At 39.8% G+C, this 21,264-nt stretch overlaps 1 protein-coding gene across 3 annotated transcripts in view; it reads right to left on the reverse strand.

Moving 5' to 3' along the window:
• The window catches only part of LOC100026499 (serine/threonine-protein kinase 10), a 148,745-nt gene that overhangs the window by 69,509 nt on the left and 57,972 nt on the right, over nucleotides 1–21,264 (reverse strand). For all 3 annotated transcript variants that reach the window (XM_056811575.1, XM_056811576.1, XM_056811577.1), the window contains 4 exons: nucleotides 19,191–19,340; nucleotides 7,643–7,715; nucleotides 4,865–5,059; nucleotides 2,893–2,974 (listed from right to left, as the gene is read on the reverse strand). In XM_056811575.1, the coding sequence (XP_056667553.1) occupies nucleotides 2,893–2,974; nucleotides 4,865–5,059; nucleotides 7,643–7,715; nucleotides 19,191–19,340 (500 nt within the window). The remainder of the gene's footprint in view (nucleotides 1–2,892; nucleotides 2,975–4,864; nucleotides 5,060–7,642; nucleotides 7,716–19,190; nucleotides 19,341–21,264) is intronic.

The raw sequence follows: 21,264 nt of genomic DNA on the forward strand, positions 1-21,264 counted from the left end.
ACTTTACAAAGAAGTGTGAAGTAACTCTAAAGATATAATCTAATCAAAAGAAGATGAGAACTAGGAATGGTCATTTAGAGGAGGAGACATGGGGTGAAAGGTCTATATATTTGACTCCCTTGCTGTCTCTAGAAAATCCTTATTGGCGGTGGAGAATTAGCTGAGAGCAGTGTGCTGAGCCTTCTGGCATCTTAGTGTGGCTACAAGCTATTTGTCTGGTTTGGTGGTGAGTTTCTGGCTGAGTTTCCTCATTTACTTTCCAACTTTATCCCCTTAGAAGTCTCTCATCTTCTTCAGAGACCTAGAGGTAGAGATTTTAAAATTCCCCCTGGCACAGGCCAGGTGAGAGAAATCCTATATCCTTTTCCCTCCTTCTCCTTAAATTCCTTTTCTCTACATTAATTAAAATCACCATTATTTCCAACTGACTTGGGTATTTTACTATTTGGGATATCCCATGACGACCAATAATTAAATATAGTTTAAGTCACAATGCTAACATTATCCATACAATAGGAAGGAGCTGGTCTTGAGGGTCAAAAAAGACAATGCAGTGGGAGAGAACAAAAAAGAGGTAAAAATTCTAGAGATTATAAATTAAAATGTATGGTCTGCTTCAACACAGGGAAAGGGAAAACTCAAAGAAAAACAAAGCACCTGATGGGAATGGGGATTTGTTTTAGCTCCAAAATCATAGTATGGCTGAATGCAACCTAAAAGGTTGTAAATTTATGGAAAGAGCATGGGTTGTGGAGTTCAAAGAACTAGATTCTGGGGCAGCTGGGTGGCTCAGTGGATAGAGAGCCAGGCCTAGAGACCACAGACATTTCCTAGCTGTGTGACCCTGGGCAAGACACTTAACTCCAATTGCCTAAGCTCTTGCCACTCTTGATTCTAAGATGGAAGGTAAGGGTTTAAAAAAAAGAGATCACTAGATTCTAATGACTTGCTCCTTCCCTTTACATCAACTATATATGATCTTAGGTTAATCAGTTGGCTTCTTTGGGACTCAGTTTCCTCTCTCGGAAAGCTGAGAGGTTAAATTAGATAAGGGATTTTAAAATTAGAGTTGATGAATTTGGGTTAAAAAAATATTCTGGCAATTGTACTTCAATTTAATTGTTATCCTTTCTAATCCTATGCATTTTATTTTATGAATTTAAAAATATTGTTGTGGGATTCCTAGACTGCACTATTTGAACTGGTCATGACACAAAAAAGGCTGAGGAGTCCTGCACCAAGGTGATTCATAAGGTCCTTTGTCTCAGTATGGCCCTATGATTTGGAAGAATATCTCGGCTCCTTTCTAGGTAGAATATTCAATGGTCTGGGGTTCAGGAATTCATTCATTCAAACTTATATGCAAAGGAAGTCAAACCCTAGGAATTCAAGGGGGAAGAAAAAATCTCTGCCATCCCAGAGCTTAAAATTTGCTGAGAGGAAATCTACATACAAAGATAAAGATGCATCCAAAACAAAGTAGGTTATAGAAGAGAGAGTCAACATTCTATAGGAATAGTTATGTCAGAAATACTTTGGGTTGGGGAATAAAAGGAGGTGGCAACTAAACTAAGCCAGAAAAGAAGAAAAATCATACTAAAAGGCCAACATGAGTAAAGGGTATATATGCCAAGTGTAAACCTCAAAATTTCTTAGACTTATAAATGTTGGAAATTTCACCATTGGGAAATTTCATACTTGAAAAATTTCCTATTGATAGTGGGTCTTGACTATTGGAATGTGAACCCCATTGGCATGGGAGGTTCCTTCTCCTCCCTTCTTAAGATTACTTTAGGACAGAAACCTTTTGATGAACAATGGAAAGGACTTTGACCTATGCTTGGGCATGGAGCGGGAATTTCTTTGAGTCATGATTGATTTTAGAATTGATACAATGGAGATACTTGGAATCAATCTCCACCCTACTCAGTCCTAACAGGATTGAGTAAGGGCTGCAGCATAGAAAAAAATTTAATTATTTGAATCTCTACCCTACTCAGGTTAACAGGATTTAGAAAGGGCTGTAGCAAAGGATCAAAGATTTAATTATTTGAAAATATGACCTTCAACAGACATGTGCAAAGCCAGAGACCTCTGGGTGGTCCTGGGTTAAGCTAGAGCCTCCATTGGCACAGGGAAATTGATGGACAGGTGATTGGTAGATGTGAGGACTGAGGGGAGGGAACTTGGATCGTTTCCTTAAGGATAGAGGGGTCTGAAGACTGGAGGTGGTTGAGGAGTTTGTCGGAGTGGTTGCGGTGTGCTCTGAGAAGCTTGCTCTGAAGGAAGCTGAAGGTGGGGGCCCCGGAGACTGTTTCTCCATTTTGGTCACATGAGTAATAGGGACTGATCTCCTTTCATTGCCCCAGCTATCTAAGGGCTTGGGCCTTTTGGCCCAGCCTAAACAGAAGGGGTATTTAAGCCCTATTCCCTTCTCTCCCCTTTTCTCTCTCCCTCTATCTCTAATTCCTTTCTTCCTCCTGTTTGTAATTAAAACTCCATAAAAGGTTGACGGCTGACTTGAATTTTCATTAAGGAATTACATAGCTGAATTCCTTGGCGACCTTAAATTAATATATATCAGTCTTTTAAAAGTGATTTCCTTGTCACACAAGGCATGGGAGATGGCCTTTACAAACTTATGGAAGCAGGGGTTTTTCAGTAGATAGAGTACCAGGCCTGAAGTCAGGAGGCCCTGGGTTCAAATCTGGCCTCAGGATCTTCCTAGCTTTGTGACCCTGGGCAAGTAATTTAACCTCCATAGCATAGCCCTTACCTTTCTATCTTAGAGTTGTTACAAAACCCTTATTTTCTGTCTTAGTTTTTTTTTCCTCAAAAGGTATGGAAATTAGAGGTAGCTATTAGCTATAGGATATGAGCTATTCTGCTTACCTCTAAGAGTTGTGCAGCACTGGGCCGGGTTTCTGGATTCTTATCCAGAGCAGTCTTCAGGAAGTCCTGGAAGTCCAAGGACCTGTGTGTATGTATAGAGATTAGCAACAAGGTCAAAATGGGGCAGAAGTTCAGGAAAATTGACCCACAAGCTCCCCATCTAGTCCCTTGTAACTACATCCTCTTTGAAGGAGTTGTAGGATCTCTAATGCCTGCCAGAAAAAAAAGTCCAGCCTAATGTGGAAGATAAATGAAGATGGTCCAGCTAGTGGGAGCGCTCAACAGTGACGCTTGCACCACCAGAACTATTTAAGGAACAAATTTTGGCTTCAGGTAGGATTCCTTTTCCCTGACTGTGTATATTATTTAACCAAAGCCATCAAGCTGTCAGTTTGTCATAACTCTTTGAGTTGTGTTCTGCCAACCCTAGGTGAAAGTTTTCCTTTGCACCACTCCACAGCATTCATAGACCTTCTACTGGTGCCCCCAGCCAGATGCAAATCTTGGCCCAAAGAAGCTAGATGATTTCAGCTTAACTGCCCTGAACTGAAGTAGGTAGGCACTCTTCGAAGGAGAGGCTGGTTTGGAAATAAAGGGAGGAGAAGTCGATAAGCAGATTCACGAAGGCCTCTTTTTTTTTTTTTAAAGAAACACAATGAGTCCTTAGTCTTGATTAAAAAAAACTGATATGGTTTCTTCAAAGCTTTCAACTCAAGACAATGCCATACTATCATTTAAAAATATCCTCTCCCCCTTTTTAGAGGGCCTTGATAGATCTAGTCCCAAATTGAGGACACTGAACTAGTTTCCAGAAATGAGGGTGTCTAGCTCCTTGACTTCACACTGAATAGTCAGATTATAAAACATGAGAACCAGAAGAGAGATTAGAAATCACCTAGTCCAAAACCCCTAATTTTTCAAATGAAGAAAATGAGGAACAAAGGAGTTAAGCAGTCTGACTATGGTTTCACAATGTCTTGCTGGATATCACGGGTCTCCTGCAGGTCCTGCTCTTTCCATACCAGGATGCCCCTCAGTCTGGCTTTGGGGTCTTTTCTACTTTTATTTCTCCACCTAGATATTTGATTAGTTATCTACCTTGGGTCAGTTCTATGCTTTGGATTTCTAAAATGAGAATAACATGGGTCACTGAAAGGAAATGGGGATGTTCAGCCCAGAGAAGAGAAGACTTAGGAAGGGCATGACAGCTGTCTTCAAGATTTTGAAGGGCTAACTTGGGAGAAGGATTTATTTGTCCCACTTGGCCCAGAGGGCAGAACTGGGAGCAACAGATAGGTCTTAAAAGTAGACAGACTCCAGTCCGGCATAGGGGGAAATCATCCTCACAAGGAGAACTGTCCAAAAATGGAATAGCTGCCTTTGGAGGTGGCACATTGTCCTCCATTCGAGGTCTTCAATCAGAGGCTAGATGACCCCTTGTTAGGTAGACTACAGAGGCCTTTGCTTAGGAGTACATATAGGACTCAAAGGCGCTGGAGGTACTTCCCAATGCAGAGGTTCTAGCATTCTGTAAGAACCAAGGGAGAAGGCTTAAAAAGAGCCAAGGAGCCCAGGTTCCACTTGGGTGTTCAACTTGAAGGAAAAAATAATTATGAAGGGACTTGTATCATAGCTTGGGGGGCCAGGAGATGTTTGAGTATTTTGAGAACTTCTTATCCCTACCCTCCCTACCTAGTTTTTCTTCTTCTTTTTTTTTCAAGTTTTTATTTAATTAATTAATTTAGAACATTTTCCCATGGGTACAAGATTCATGTTCTTTCCCTCCCCTCCCATAGCCGATGTACAATTCCACTGGGTTTTACATGTGTCATTGATCAAGACCCTTCCTAGTTTTTCTAGTTGGTCCTGAGCAATGAATAGCTCTTAGACTCCCCCCTCCCTCATGGGCAGAATCTGAACTCTACAGTAGTAACACCAATGTACCCATAATCAGGTCTCCTTTTCTTCTTACCATTTGGATGGTGTGAGGAGCGTAGGAGGGTCTGATTTGGCAATCTTCAAAAGGACTCGCATAGGATTCAGTTCATGGTGAGGAGGCTCTATCTGCGCCATCTCAATGAGCGTGATGCCCAAGGACCATATATCAGCCTTATAGTCATAAGGGGTGTCTTTCATGGTCTCACACATCACTACCTCAGGAGCCATCCTGAAACAGACCCAGTATGCCAAGAAAGAGAAGCAAGGAAGAGTTAAGTCTCTAGAACACATGCAAAGTTTCCATTTGAAATTAGGATCTACTTCTGCAATAAATCCATGTCAACACATGAACAGCCTTTTCCATCCATTTATTCACTTTCTCTCCCACTGCCTTTTTTGTTGTTGCTGCTGTTGGCTTTCCTGACTGGACCTGGTTTTCTAAATATGTGGGGGGAGAGATTTCCTGGGGAATAACTTCCTCTTCTGATGTAACCATTTATAGGCAGGTGGATGGTACAGTGAATTAAGAGTGCTAGTCTTGGAGGCAGGAATATCTGAATTCAAGTCCTACCCAAGTCCTAATTAGAGTTAATTCGGGTCTTAGAGAGAGGGGCACTGAGAAATTAAGTGACTTACTCAGGATCATACAGCCCATAGGATAAATAGAGTATACATCAGGGCAGGATTTGAGCCCAGGTCTCACTGACTTCAAAGTCAGCTCTTTATCCATTCCTCCCCCTTGCCTCCTCTAGTTTTTATTTTCCTCCTATAAAATTTGGTACCCCACCTCCTCCAAGGCAGCCTGCAGTTGTTGATTCCTACCACCAGATGGCAGAAGAAATCAGAAGAAGTAGACTGTAAGCCCTACCTTCTGAGTGGGGATGAACACTTGGGCAGAAGAGACAAAGTGGGCGAAACAGAATCCGAAAGGGTGATGGGGCACAGGGGAGGGGTGAGAAAAGTGGGGGAAAGTGAGGAAAAATAAGGATAGAAGAAGAAACATGGTAAAAGAGAGAAACTGGAAAGGGAGCAGGGGTCAATTTAGGGGGGTCAGCTGGGTTAGAAAAGAAGCCAGCAGCATTTAGGGTAAGTCAAAGCATTCTATGGCTAGCCTGAATGCCAGGGTCTTAAGAATTAAGAAACTTTGGCATATGATAGCTCATGCCTACTAGGTAGGTAAATCGGGAAAAAGTCTGCACTTTTCCAAAGGATTCACCACAGGTTTAATTCTGAGTGCGAGTTCCTCTGGCATTAGTAATAGTTCAATTCACATGCAACTTTTGGGGGACACATAAAGCTTTCTGTGACTCTTGTAGAGGAGAGAATGCTGCAAGCCCTGCTTCCTCATTGTCCTCTTCCATGCTTGAAGTGATCCAAGCTCTCCTGGATCCATTTGCTAGAGAGGTAGCTTGAGGAAATCAAAAGCTGCTGATGTTACCTCTTTCTGTTCAATTCCTAAAAATGCAATTCCCTGAGAGGACTGACTGCAAGGGATAGCCTGCAAGGTCCATTCTAGCTCAAAATCAGTGATCCTATATCCTGTTTCAGAAAAGAACCGTGGTTTCAGTCTGGCTAGGAACAGAAGACTCCACTTGACCCTCAAGGGTTTACTATCTGCCTCCCCCTAAACACTGTAACCAACAAGTAAGCTGCTCATTTTATTTTCATGTACAATCATGAACTCCTATACCAGTACTCCCAGAGCTTCACAAATATTCAGGGCAAAAGGTTCACCGATTTCACATTTCAAGTGAGGGTTGGGAGGAACCTCAGAAAACATCGAGCTCTCCTCCCTCACTCTATTTGGCTAGGAGGAAACTTTTGTCCAAGAGAAATGAAGTGATTTGGACAAGATCACAAAGCTAGCAGATGGAAAAGCCAAAACTTGAAAAGCAAGGTTTCTGATTCCAGAAAAGCATCATAAGCATAGTAGCTAGGCTGCTAAACTTAGAGTCTGGAAGATTTAAGTCCCTCTGACTTAGGCTGTGTGACCTTGTCCGAGTCATTTAGCACTTCTCAAAATCTTCATTTCTTTACTTATAAAATGAAGGTGGAGATAATAATAGCAACTCACTGTGTTTTGAGAATCAAATTAAATAACATATGCACAGTTTCTGGAAACTTTAAAAGTATTCTATAAAAATACAACAATGAAAATTATTATTATTACTATTATATCATGATGCCTATCTAGTCTTGTTCACTAATTTCCTCTTCTCACTTCCCACCTTGGATGTCTTGATTTCTTTTTGTGTCTTTATGAGTGTCTCTCTTTCTCTCTCCCTTTATCCCTCTCACGATGTCTTTATCTTTCTCTATTTCTGCCTCTGTCTGTGTCTCTGTCTCTCTCTCACTTGTTCATTTAATACACTTTTATTTTCAATCAGTTGGTAAGTATTTATTGAAGACCAATCAAGGGCTCAGTCTTATGGTTGGCAAAGTAGAGAACATAAGTAACATAATACATGATGCCCGATTTCAAGGAATTTTATAATCCGGAAGGGGAGGCAATACTAATGGCCATGAAACAACAAATGAATAGTACAGAACAATGTACAATTAAGTGCTAAATTATATGGTATAGATTCTAAGTGCCTCAGGAATTCAGAGGAGATGGGGAAATCAATAAGGACGGGGATAAAAGGGCAGGCAGACCTTGATTTGAGCCTTGAACAATGGGTAGGTTTAACTATTCGATTAAAATGACCATACCAGTCAGTGTTTTTCATCCAGCAGGTAGCTTTGGGGTGGGGGAAAATCTTTGGCTCAAAGTTCAGTCTAAGATCTAGTTTCCAGAAGCTAGCTTACTCACCAGTAAGGTGTTCCTATGAAGGAATCTCGTTTCTGCAAGGTTTTCAGATTCTTGGCAGATACACCAAAGTCAGCTGCAAAGCAAAAATCTCAGATAAAGAATCCTTCTGGCATTCCTGGACCTGACCCCTCCAGGTAATAAAGCTTCTGATGAGAAACTCACTGATGCATATCTCAAAAAAGCCCCAAAAGCTTCAGACATCCATGGCTACAGGCAGAATATGAAGCTGGATATACAGATTCAGGAGTATTTTTCCATAGCCACAGAACAAACACATTGTCTTAATAAATGGAATTTAGGATAAAAAAAAAGAAACCTTAAGGGGGAGAGAGACAGAAACAGTAAAAAGGGAAGTAGGATGGGGGGGGGGCAGACACAAGTGGAAAGTAATGTATGAAACCTAGAGAAACATCATGATATCATAACAGTAATGATAGTAATTGTAATTGCTAGTGGTTTTTATACAATACTTGGAAGTTTATAGAATGATTCTTTTATTTTTTTTTAATTCTTACCTACTGTTTTAGAATCAATACTATGTATTGGTTCCAAGGCAGAAGAGTAGTAAGGGCTAGGCAATGGGGGTTAAGTGACTTGCCCAGGGTCACACAGCTGGGTAGTTCTGAGGCCAGGTTTGAACCTAAATCTGGATCTCTAGGCCTGGCTTTCAACCCACTGAGCTACCCAGCTGCCCCTGAATAAAAACTATTCTTGACAGAAGACGTGTTGATGAAACATGTTTCCCACCTCCTGGTATAGTCATTCTCGATCACCGAGAGACTACCACTATACCCACCTCCTGGTAGACAGTGGTAGACTTTAGAGACAGAATGAGGCATACATTTTCCAAAATAGACAATTTTGCTTGATTATATTTATTTGTGATGAGAAAGGCTTTTAAACAGGGCAGAGGAAGAAGCAGGAGAGTTGTCAAAAAGGGTTTACTGATTGATGACAGGGATTTACTAAAAAAAAAGAAATGAATATCAAATATTTTTAAAATAGAAGAGAGCAAAGTCTGGAAGGCTTGTGTGGGTACTTCTGTATTAAATGTATACTAATAATAACTAATATTTATATAATGTTTACTACATGTGAGGTTCTTACTTAGCCCTCACAACATCTCTGAGAAGAAGTTGCTATTATCATCCCCATTGATGAGGGAATGGAGAGAAACAGAAGTTAAGTGACTTGTTCAGGATGACCCAGCTGGTAAGTATTGTAAGTAGTAACCAAATCTAGGTCTTCCTAACCCCAAATCCAGATCTCTTGCCATTACCTCATGCTACCTCTCTGAGATTATAGCTATGGGGGTTCAAAACTACTCAGCACATGAACTTGTGCAAAATTAAATCTTTGAAATACGAACAAATAGTTTTAAAAAGAAGAAATACAAACTATCAACATCCAAATTTTTAAATAATTTTATATTGAAACCAAAGATATAAATGAAATGTTAAAACTAGAAGAAAGTTGAGAAAGAAAAGGAAAGGAAAGGAGAAGGGGGTACATGGAGTTGGTACAGTAGAGTTGTGAGGATCAGAGGGGAAAGTATATACAAAGCACTTTGCAAATTTAAGAGCACTATGAAAAGCAACATCTAGATAGCACCAGATCAGGAATCAGAAGGCCCTGGGTTCAAATCTGAATTCAGATATTTCTTGGGTGTGTGACTTTGGGCAAGTCACTTAACCCCAGTTGCCTAGCCCTTTCTGCTCTTCTGCCTCAGAGCTGATATTAAGTATTGATTCTTTTTTTTTTTTTTGAAAATTTTATTTATTTAGTCAATTTAGAACATTATTCCTTGGTTACAAGAATCATATTCTTTCCCTCCCTCTCCTACCTCTACCCTTCCCATAGTCGACACACAATTCCACTGGGTATTGCATGTGTCCTTGATCAGAAAGTATTTCCATGTTGTTGGTGTTTGCATTAGGTTGTTCATTTAGTCTACATCCCCAATCATTTCCCCTCGACTCATGTGATCAAACAGTTGTTTTTCTTCTGTGTTTCTAATCCCATAGTTTTCCCTCTGAATGTGGAAAGTGTTCTTTCTCATAGATCCCTCCAATTTGTTCAGGATCAATGCATTGCCACTAATGGAGAAGTCCATTACTTAAGTATTGATTCTAAGACAGAAGGTAAGTATTGATTCTAAGATAGAAGGTAAGGGTTGTGTTTTTTTTTTCAAAGCACTATGAAAAAGTCCATAGTTATTGTTAGCATTATTATTGTTGTCCTTAAAAATAACACTTGCTCCCTGCCAGCACTGGGAGAGGGAAGGAAAGGGAGAGAGGGAGATCAGTTCAGTCTTATAACTTGGAAAACATGTAATTGGTAAAATAAAATTAAATGCCCCAGGAAGTTTACTAGAATAGCAAGACTCTCTGGTAGATGTTGTCTACAGAGTAACTAAAGAAAAAGTGAAACCCGAGTTGAATTTCCTTGGTCCTCAGCTTGTCTTGGATGAGAAAAAAAAAATGAATGTCCCCCCCCTTCCTCTACATCCACACACCCTTCTTTCACAAGGCCAGCGTGCTTATCTAAGCCTCCCTGAGTGTCTCCCAGGAGCCCTTCTCTCACTGGGAGCTAGATGGCAATTGCTTCTTCCCTCACACCCGCTGGAATAACTCATGGCTGTGAAGCAACAGGCAGAGCTTCTCCCCAGGGACCAAATGGCATCAAGTGTCCAGGGATGAGAACCATGGAGCTAGCACAGAAGGCGCGGTCTCACACCACACATCCCAGGCCCTCTGGCTTCCTAGGCCGTCGCTGCCTCTTACTTCCCAAAGGATTCAGGAAGGTATTTTTCACAATACTAAAATGCTATCTGTTGCTCAAAGAGGATCACTGGCCTCAAAGAAGTTAGTTTTAAAGTGAAAATTAATGGATTTTTTTTACTGTAGTTTCTAATTTATTTCTTCAGTTTATTCTATCTACAGTATATTTAACAACAGAGGTTATTTTGCTGTGAGGCTTGTTTTTTGTTTGTTTGTTTGTGTTAGTTTATTTAAAAGTGCTTAAACAAAATGTTTGTTTATTGGGGAAATCATATTACATACCTCTTTCAATATGTCATAATATACTTTCAAATGGATATATAAATATGAGTCTGTCATTTATCTAGAGAAAAGGTAAACTAGAATAATTCTTTTGCAGTAGACAACTTTCTCTGGAAGTTTTCTTCTATTACTCTATTACAAAAGATTCATGGACTCCTAGGACAGCAGAGCTGGAAGACAGAGTTATGAATGGAGTTATCACTCCATTATTTATTAGACTCAAGAATAGAGATGGATCAAAAGATTGTAGCTTTAGAGGTAGAAGGGAACTTAAAGGACAAAGAAACAGACCAGCAGAGTTGCTGTGAGTCCACAATCATGGCAGAGATGGAACTAGAATCTAGGTCTACTGAATGCTTTACCAGGGGCAGGTAGGTGACTCAATGGATAGAAAGCAGGTCTGGAGACAGGAGATCCCTGAGTTCAAATCTGGACTCAGGTACTTCCTGGCTATGTGACCCTGGGAAAGTCCCTTGACGTCCCTTGACCCCTATTGCCTACACCTTCTGCCTTGGACCCAATACTTAGAATCAATGCTAAGACAGAAGGTAAGTTTTGTTTTTTTTTAAATTTATTATGACTATTCCAGCTGAACAAATTGTGATAGCTGTTGGTGATGGGAATTCTACTGTGCTATAAGAAACGATAAGCTGGATAATTCTGAGGGACTTATGACAAAGAATGCTCTCCACCTCCAGAGAAAAAACGGATGGAGTAGGAATGCAGATCAAAGCATATTCTTTCACACTAGTTTATTTATGGTTTTATTTGGGGCTTTTGGTTTTACATGAGTATTCTCTCACATCTCTGAGAAGTGGGAACAAGGGAGATAATTTGCATCTTACAATTATTAGTAAAATGAAATATTTTTGAATAAAAAATAAAATTTACTATTTCCATTACATCATGTTGTTTCATACTGTAGGTGGATGGAGAGAAAGTGGTCACACACTAGTTTAATACTCCTCCCACATGTCTCCTTTATATCATACTTTATTTCCCTCCTTTACAGCCTTTCATGTGTTCCCTTTTCTCCTCCATTTTAAAATAGTGCAATAGTTTTTTTTTTTAAACCCTTACTCTCTGTCTTATTATTAACTCTAACACAAAAGGGTAAAAACTAAATGACTTGCCCAGAGTCACACAGCTAAGAAGTGTCTGAGGCCAGATTTGAACCCAAGTCCTTCTGTCTTCAGGCCTGGTACTCTATCCACTGTGCTATCTCACTGTCCTGAGCAATAAGTTTTGATTTCTGGAATTACATTTTTAATTACCGAACCTTAGGAGATGAAAAAGACCTCAAAGGCTACTTGATCCATCCTGTGCCTGCCTGAAATTCACCTCTATGATGTCCAGTAAATGGTCACCCAGCCCTCACTTAGTGCACTACTTCCCAAGTAAGTCCATTCCATTTTTGGAAAGATCTAATTTTTTATCTAGAACTTAGATCTGCTTCTCTGCAGCTTTCATCTCTGATCACAACCTTGTCTTCTCCCCCATGTTTAAAAAAGATCTAATCTACACTTTCACTTGACTGTCCTTCAGATATATGAAGATGGTTATGGTGTTCCTGCCAGATCTTTTCTTAATCTTCCTAAAAATCCTCCATTCCTTCAACTAATCATTTAGTAGTGTGCTGGTAAACGTTTAACAACTAGCTTTCTGGGGGAAAAAAATAGTATGCACAACACCACTTTTACGTTTAATCTGAATTAACATTTTCTCTCTCCATCACTTTTTGAAGTCCAGACAATCAACAAAATGATCAATCAAAGCCTTGATTTGTAGCTTATGAGTTGGTACATGATGGTCTCTACTCCCCTAACTATCCTGGCCATCCTTTTGTAGATGAAGTTTACTTTGTCAATGTCCTTTATAAAATGTGGTACCCAGAACAGAACGCAATACTTCACATGTCATATCACAGAAGGGGTAACAGAACTATCATTTCCCTTGCTTTGGATACTGTTTCTCAATAAATCTTGGGATTACATTAATTTTCTGGCTGCACTGATAACCAGCTTAGAGTTCACTAAGATCCACTGATCTTTTTCCCACTGGAACTATTATTCAACTCTGCCTCTTTTTTTTTTTCAAGTCTATGATTTCAAATTTATTTCTGTTAAATTTCATCCCATTAGATTCAGTTCATCGATCTGGTCCACTTAGACCTTTTTATGTCTTGATTCTGTCATCCACTACATTAGCTATTCCTCCTGGCTTTGTATCACCTACAAATTTTAAAAGTATATCATTCATACCTTAAGCCAAGTCATTCATTAAAATGTTTAATAGTACAAGGAAAACACAGGGGAAAAGATTGACCTCCTGGGACACTTTGCTAGATATCTATAAACCACATTTGCTAGTTGACATCAGGTTATTAATGGACCTCTTTGGGTCCAGGCATCTGCCCAGTCCTAAATCTATCTAACTACTATCATCTAGCCCCCATTTCTCCATCTTATACTTGAGAATAACATGAGGGACAGGGCTAGAAGGACCCTCACATGTCATAGGGTCATAGATAGAGAGCTAGGATAGATCTGGTCCCATGGCCTCATTTTATAGACGAGAAAACTGAAGCCTAGGGGCAGTAAGATGACTCAGTGGATTTAAAGCCAGGTCCAGAGACAGGAGGTACTGAGTTCAAAACTAGCCTCAGACAGTTTCTTGCTGGGCAAGTCACTTAACCCCCACTGCCTAGCTCTATAGTATTGACTCTAAGTAAGGGTGGTTGTTGTTTAATGAAGAAAGAAAAGAAAACTGAGGCCTAGAGAGTTTGAGTAACTTTGCTTAAGGCTACATTGGTGAATAAGCATCAGAGTTGGGAATTGAACCCCAAACCTCTGGCCTTGAATCTATAATACTTACCACAGTATCATAACCCATCCCTTCGTGAAATGTGGAAATCCATCTAAACTGTGTTGGACAACATTTCCCTGATTGACTTGACTATTTCTCCATTAGCTGCACTATGTCTTGAGATCTTCTGTTGGTAAGAAATTACACAACACTTAATATTGCCTGTTTTTGAAAAAAATGGATCTTTTCTGTTATCCTAGCAGCAGGCACCCGAAAGTCAGCTGTATGTGCCTAGAGACAGCTGTGCGATCGCCACATCACTCCAATGGCACTCTCTCTAGTCCTGACCCTTCCAATTCCTTCTACATCATGGGGTCAACTATATGAGTGTGTGGGTTAAGCATGAGCAGCTGGCCATGAGCAGGGCTACCTTACTCCTGCCTCTCATACAAGACCATGCAACACCCAGGGGACTACCTTTTACCTGATTACAATAGCCAACGTAACTCACTTCTTTGGGCTCATTAAGTCTGAAGCTAATAACTAGTGTCCTTGGTGATCTCTCTAATTAACCTGCAGGTCTTCCATGATTAAGGCAAATAAAGACACAAGGAAACTACCCCCCAAAGCTGATTTGTCTGAATTTCTCCACTCTTGGGTATTTCTCCTTCATTTTTCCTAAGACTCCATTTCACCCCTACACCAATTCTGACCATGATTCTAGTCGGTTTTCCCTTTTCCTTTCATACTTCCAGATTTCAGCATTAGGTTACTGAGCTATATGCTTCTGGGTGGAAAGAGCTCACTTATCTTTGTATCTCTCCATCACTGTCTTTAACACAAGTTGTTGTATTTTTGAATTCAGTATTTTTCCATAGGTTACATGATTCATGTTCTCTTCTTCCCCTTTTCCCTCTTCCCTCCTGGAGCTGACAAGCAATTCCACTGGGTTATACATGCATTATTACTCAATTCATTTGAGGTTTTCTTGGCAAAGACACTGGAATGGTTTGCTATTTCCTTCTCCAGTTCATTTTACAGATGAGAAAACTGAGGCAAACAGGTTTAAGTGACTTGTCCAAGGTCACACATCTAGTTCCTAAGGCTGGATTTGGACTCATCCACTAACTGCTCCTAACTGCCCAGGTATAACACAAAATGAAAGTATAACAAAGGTTTGTTGAATGAATAAATAAATAAGAGAGAAAGAGAGAGCAGGACAGAAGAGAGAAGAAAGAAAATGAAGATAGGAAGGTAACATGAAAATAAAGATGGAGTCAAGAAAAAGTTATTCACTTAATGTCTCTGGACTTCACTTTCTTCATATGGAAAATGAAGAAATTAGATTAGACTGCTGAGGTTGCTTCTAGCTCTTCAATCTCCTATTACCACTGATTGAACAAACAAACATCTCATAAAGCTCTTTATCTGTGGGAAACCTCCCTATTTTCACTTCTCCAATTTCCACCTAGTAGAAAATAAATTTCCAGAAGGCAGAGATTGTTTTATTTTTGTTTTTATAGCTAGAGCACTGGGTTTAAAATCAGAAAAACTTATCTTTAATGAGTTCAAATCTGGTCTCAGACATTAGCTGTATGACCCTGGATGAGTCACTTAACTCTGTCTGCCTCAGTTTCCTTGCCTGTCAAATGAGGAGAAATGGCAAAACACTCCAGTACCTCTGCCAAGAAAACCAGAAATGGGCTTACAGAGAGTCAGACATGACTGAAAAATTACTAAATACCACCAAAGCCAAAGAGTGGACAGCCCTTCACCTGAAGCTGATTAGAAAAAGGGGCTATTCCCTCTCAAACATCAGAGGATTACTTGATTGCCAAAACACCTTCACCAAGAATTAGAGCTCTTTCTTCATTTCACAGCCATCAAAGGAAACAAAATGGAAGCTGAGGTGCCTACTCAGAGATACCATTCAGCACAAGGAAGAGGCCATACATTTCATTCTTGACAGTTGATTATCCCCCCCAAATACTTTAGAATCAGAGATGGCCTTTATAGCAAGGGTATTCACAATAGCACATGCTTGCTGCCAAGGTCACATTAATCATTCCTCAATGACCTGACCCACTTACTGTCCACCACATGGGGGGGGGGGAGTTTATGCTTGGGAAATAGTTCTGCTGAAGTGATTTCTTGTGGAGTTATATAAGGATGTACAAGGAACCCGCTGTGGCCCCACAGACCGTCTCAGGAAGGCAGGAAGAGACAGACATACAATCTCCTGTGTCCTCTTGGCTGCCAAGACCAGGCTGCAGATTACAGATGTCAACAGTAAAGAGGATTTTCCAAAACAACAACAACCCTACTCCCATGGGTATCCCCATACCAGGTCTCAGGGAACATAAGGGTGATTATGTAAATATACACACACATTCAACTTTCTGTGAACTTCTCTTCCTCCTTAGTTGGTTTTCTGGTTTTCTTAACTGAATACACCCAAGTAATCCAAAAGCCTATTCAATCTCATGTCTCTTACATATTCTTACATTCTTTACAATTAAAAAAAATGATAGAGGGTCTTATTTCCCCTTAAGGCTGAGTCTCTAAGTTTCTTTTTGTTTCATTCCTGCCTAACCAGCAATATAACAGACAGAATGATGGAGGAAAGACAACTTCAAATAGAAATCTGTAAGCAAGACTTAAACTCGGTATCTAACAACACACAGGTACATAGTCAAAATCTCAGGTCCCTCTATTCCCAGGCCACATTGATGTCTCATCTCTTGGCTTTGATTTCTCTTACAGAACACTCCTTTTGGCCCTTAAAGAACACTACCAGGGGCAGCTGGATGGCTCGATGGATTGATCCTGGGTTCAAATTGACCTCACACACTTCCTAGTTGTGTGACCCTGGGCAAGTCACTTGATCCCCATTGCCTAGCCCTTACTGTTCTTCTGCCTTAGAACCAATACACAGCATTGATTCCAAGATGGAAGATAAAGATTTTTTTAAAAAAATAAAGAACATTACCCAATTCAATACAGCAAACTATTTGTTAAGGATTCACCATGTGGGAAATAGTATACTAGATGCTAGCATAAGACGATAAGAGAAAAAAACTGTCCCTTCAGCTTTTTGTAGGGAACTGTATATGATTATATTTCCTGAATACATGACCTAACTCTACTGTAAGCTTATTGGAGGCAAAATAATAATACATCTCTCTCATATCCTGCAAAATACTTTATTTTCATTAGAAAACTGCTTGTTGTTGCCTCACAGAGGCACAGAGAATTTTTATAGTCCCTGAACCAAAAACAGTAAGCTGAAAACTCACTCACTGTCTATAATTCTAGCTGATGTTTGGGACAGTGGGATAAAAGGGAGGTCAAAAAAAGAGACAATCTAGATTAAGGGCCTAAATATTTATACTGTTGATGTTAGTGAACATTCATTTTATGGGTTATTCCATCTAACAAGTCCCTCTCAAATCCCACTTTCTCTAGATGTGATCTCTTCCAGAATCCTTTTCACTTGCTGTCCTGTCTCATGCTTAATTATCTTTCCACATGCATTTTTCCCCCCTTGGAACTTATTTAGTTTTTGACAGACATAGGCAGAAGATATAATCCATCTACATGATACCAAGAACTTAAATTGCAGGTCAAGTCAAGAACAATGGGGAGCTACACAGTGGGCAAGAATAGTTAGCTATGTTTTCCCAAAGTGAACTGCTCAAAGAAAATTGCATGAAGGATAACATCAGACACATACATGACATGAATGACCAAGTAAAGGAGGGAAGCTGGTCAAATAGTTACAGCAAGACACTGACTGTCTTGACTGACTGTCAAGAGATCCAAAGGACTAGTCTCAGCTTGGGATAAGGATCTTAGTTCACCCTTTGGAGTGGCTGATCTTTTTGCCTAAAACTGAGGGTGAACTCTAAGACAGGACAAACTGGTATGCTCAAAAAAATGAGCCTAAGTCTGGGGCTAAACCCTGACCTGATCAAGACCAGAGTGAGATCAAAAGCTTACACCTAAGCCAGAGGTAAGTCTTTAAGTTCTTAGCATCTCAAGGGTCAATTGAATCAGCAGGGGGAGGGGGCTCTCAGAGCTCTTAGCCCTCAGACCATCATACCATCCCCCCAAACCTACCTATAATTAGGGAAAATGAGCAAACAACAAAAAAAGCACTTAACTTTAAAAAATTTTTATGGAGACAAAGAGTAAGGTGCAGACATGGAAGGGGACAGTGAAAGCAAAGAAAACACATGCAAAGCCCAAAAGAAAAATATGGATTGGACACAGATTCTGGAAGAACTCAAAAAGGACTTAAAAAACCAATTAAGAGAGTCAGAGGAAATATGGGAAAGAGAAATGAAAGTGATGCAAGAAAAAATGGGCCAGTTGAAAAAGGAGAATCAAAAACTGACAGAGGAAAATAAAGCTTTAAAAATAAGAACTGATCATCTAGAAACTAATGATTTTATGTAGGCTATTAATATTATCACTATTATTATAAATACAACCATCTAATTTTACAGATAAAAAAATGGAAACCCAGTGAAGTGATTTGCCCAACATCACATAATCTTAGAGGTAGAACTCAAGCCCAAATCCTTTGGCTTAAAATCCAGCACATTTTCCATGATGTCATTCTGGTCCTTAGTAAGAATGGGTGGCCAACTTCTGGACTCTATAGAACAAGAAGCAGGTCAATGGCTAAAATCTGCCCAAAGCTAGACAAATGAACAGGTCAGCCCTGTTTTCAGTGGCTGATATTTTTCTTCAAACTCATGTAATTATCCAGGAAAAACTTAATTCCAGGCAATCAAAAAATATTGACTATAGGCCTGCTATATGTTAGGCACTCTAGGATACAGAGAAGCAGATATTAAAAATACAGTTTCTATCCTCTAGAGCTTAGAATCTGTATTTGTACATATATACTTATTATTTTACATACATATATCTTACATAGTTATTATTTTACATATATACTTTATATATGCATATGTATAACTTGGCATCATATTAAAAATGAAGGTCAAATGAATAATATGCTGTGGATTGTCAGAGAAGGAAGACAGCAACATGGACTGCAGTGATTACAGAAGTTTCATGAATGATGTATGATATGACTGGAGCCCTGAAGGATGAGTGGCCTTTCATAGTTTACCTTATAAAGAACTTTAAAACTATATCACTCATTTGAATCTCAAAAACAATTCTAGGAGTAGGGAAGGGAGGAATATTTATGTCCATTTTATAGATGAGGTAAACAGGGTTAAGAGACTTGCCCAGGATCACATAACGAATAAGTATCTGAGGTCAGATTTTAACTCAGGAAAATGAATCTTCCTGACTCTAGGCCCAGCACTCAGTGCCCCAAATACTTGTCAGTATTCTTTGGCACTTACCACTGGAGAACTTTCCAAAGAGGGATGGATGAAATGAAGATGTTTGGGGGACAATGAAGAAACCAGCCTATTGGGGCAAGGACATTTGGAGAAGGACACAGTGATAAGAATGGAGCCTTTAAGTTTACTTCCAAAGGTATTTATATAACCAAAGGTTCATCCTTCCAAAGGTAGGAAAGCAACTTAGTAAAATGCCATGAAGCTGATTTGGATGAACTTTCAGTTGCCTCCATGTTTTAACTCCCTTGTGCATCCCCTTAACCCAATCTGCTACATCTTGTTGGGTAGAAGACTTACCAAGCTTGATGTCTCCATCCAAGGTCATCAGCACATTGCCAGCCTTCAGGTCCCGGTGAATGATCTTCTTACTATGTAAGTAGGCGAGGGCCTCTAACATCTGACGGCAGATTACCTGAATCTGAGGCTCTGTGAGTCCTCTATCCAACTCTGTGGGCAAAAATCAACAGAGAAAGGATTAGACATCTTTAAACAAGCCAACAGTTGTCTGGATCTTTGGATACTCTAGGCAATCAGACCTTTCCTCTAGCCAAGTTAGATACACACCTTAGATGCCTAAAGGCATTCTCCATCTAATCAAGGGGCAGGCTCTGTATATGAACTGACAAATAGCTGTACAGTGGTTCACATAGCCTTTGCATTCTGGTTCTGGCAAGGACACTAAGGGACACATTGAGTACAAGAAAAGAAGGAAGGAAGGAAGGAAGGAAGGAGGAAAGAAGGGAGGGGGAGAGAGAAAGGAAAGAGAGAAAAAGAGAATGGAAGGAAGGAAAAGAGAGAGAGAGAATATAGACAATTATAATGAGAAGCAACCTCAGCCCCAGAGAATAAACAAGAAAATGTATTTCCTTCTACTCTTCGTAGAGGTACAGGACTATGGGAATGGAATATTATATATATATATATATATATATATATATATACATATATATATATATATATATATATTTCCAGACATTTTTTCTAGTCTATTACAAATGAAGGGGTTAGGGGAGGGGAAAGAGACACAACTGGAAATGAGTGTTATATGAAAATCAATTTTTCTTTTAAAAAAAAAAAGTAAAAAAAGACAAGGGCATGGACCAATATGTGGTGGGAGGACAATCATCATTGAGATTTTTAAAAATTTTGCTATCTAAGAAAGATAATTCAGAGTTGGAAGGGACCTCAGAGATAGCTGATATGACCTCTTCAGGAAAGGTTGCTCTATTATCCAACTTCTATGCAAAACATTAAAAAAATTTCTTTCCCCCTTCTAAATCCTGACTCCTTATACTAAAATCAGGAGCACTTTCTCCCTCCTACTATTCCTAAGGTGCACACAAAATGCTCCATCCAAGTCTGGGAAATAATGCTTCCCCAGGTGGCAAGCTTGCAGCACTTCCCAGCTCCCACAGTCAGAGAAAAGACCTTCAGTCCAGGGAGCTGCCATAATGCCATGTTTATATGGCCCTCTCTCAATGTGGCTCTCAGTCTGCAAATCCCTCCAGGCTCTCTTCCTGGCTGTAGCCTGGTGCTTCATCCCATCTTTCATCTGTTTATCCATTGTTTCACCTCATAATCCTGCTCAAGTTATTTAGCCTCCAAATTACTTGGCCTTCTTAATTACTCTGCCAATTATAAAAAGAGGATAAGTTCCCTATCATTTTCCTACCTTTGAAGAGAAGAAGTTAAGCTATAACATGGAGTCACCCTAGTAAAGACAGGACATATAAAGAGCTTTATCATTTTTCAAAATGCCCTCCCCAGCTACTGTACTATTTTATCTTCCTAACTAGCAAACAGGTGGGGCATAGTCTTCATGACTCTTCCTATCCAAACAAAATGCAGCAGCGATAAAAGTACTGGACTTGGGGCTAGGAAAGTCTGGGTTTGAATCACACCCAAGAATCACATCCAATCACACACTAGCTGTGGGACCCTGAACAAGTCACTGTTCCACTGTGCCACATCTGCCACAGTTTCCTAATCTGTGGAATGGAGATAATAATAGCACCTACTTCCCAAGATAATTTATAAAGCCTGAAACACAGTGCCTGGAATATAGTCAGTACTATGAAAATGCTATTATTATTAGCTAATGTTACTTGCTTTATACCTTGAAGAAGTCACTCAATCTCCCCTTTGATCTGAGGATTCTCCATCTTCATCTGGATCTGTTGACCTCTAAGGTCCCTTTCATCCCTACATTTATGATCATGTTGCAGAAGGTGAAGACATATAATAAGTGAGAAAGGGGGCAAGCTGGGTAGCTCAGTGGATTAGAGAGTCAAGCCTGAAGACAGGAGGTCCTAGGTTCAAATCTGATCTTAGACATTTCCTAGCTGTCACTGGGCACGTCACTTAACCCCCA

The sequence above is a fragment of the Monodelphis domestica genome, chromosome 1, assembly GCF_027887165.1.
Source record: "Monodelphis domestica isolate mMonDom1 chromosome 1, mMonDom1.pri, whole genome shotgun sequence".
Classification (NCBI taxonomy): Eukaryota; Metazoa; Chordata; class Mammalia; order Didelphimorphia; family Didelphidae; genus Monodelphis; species Monodelphis domestica.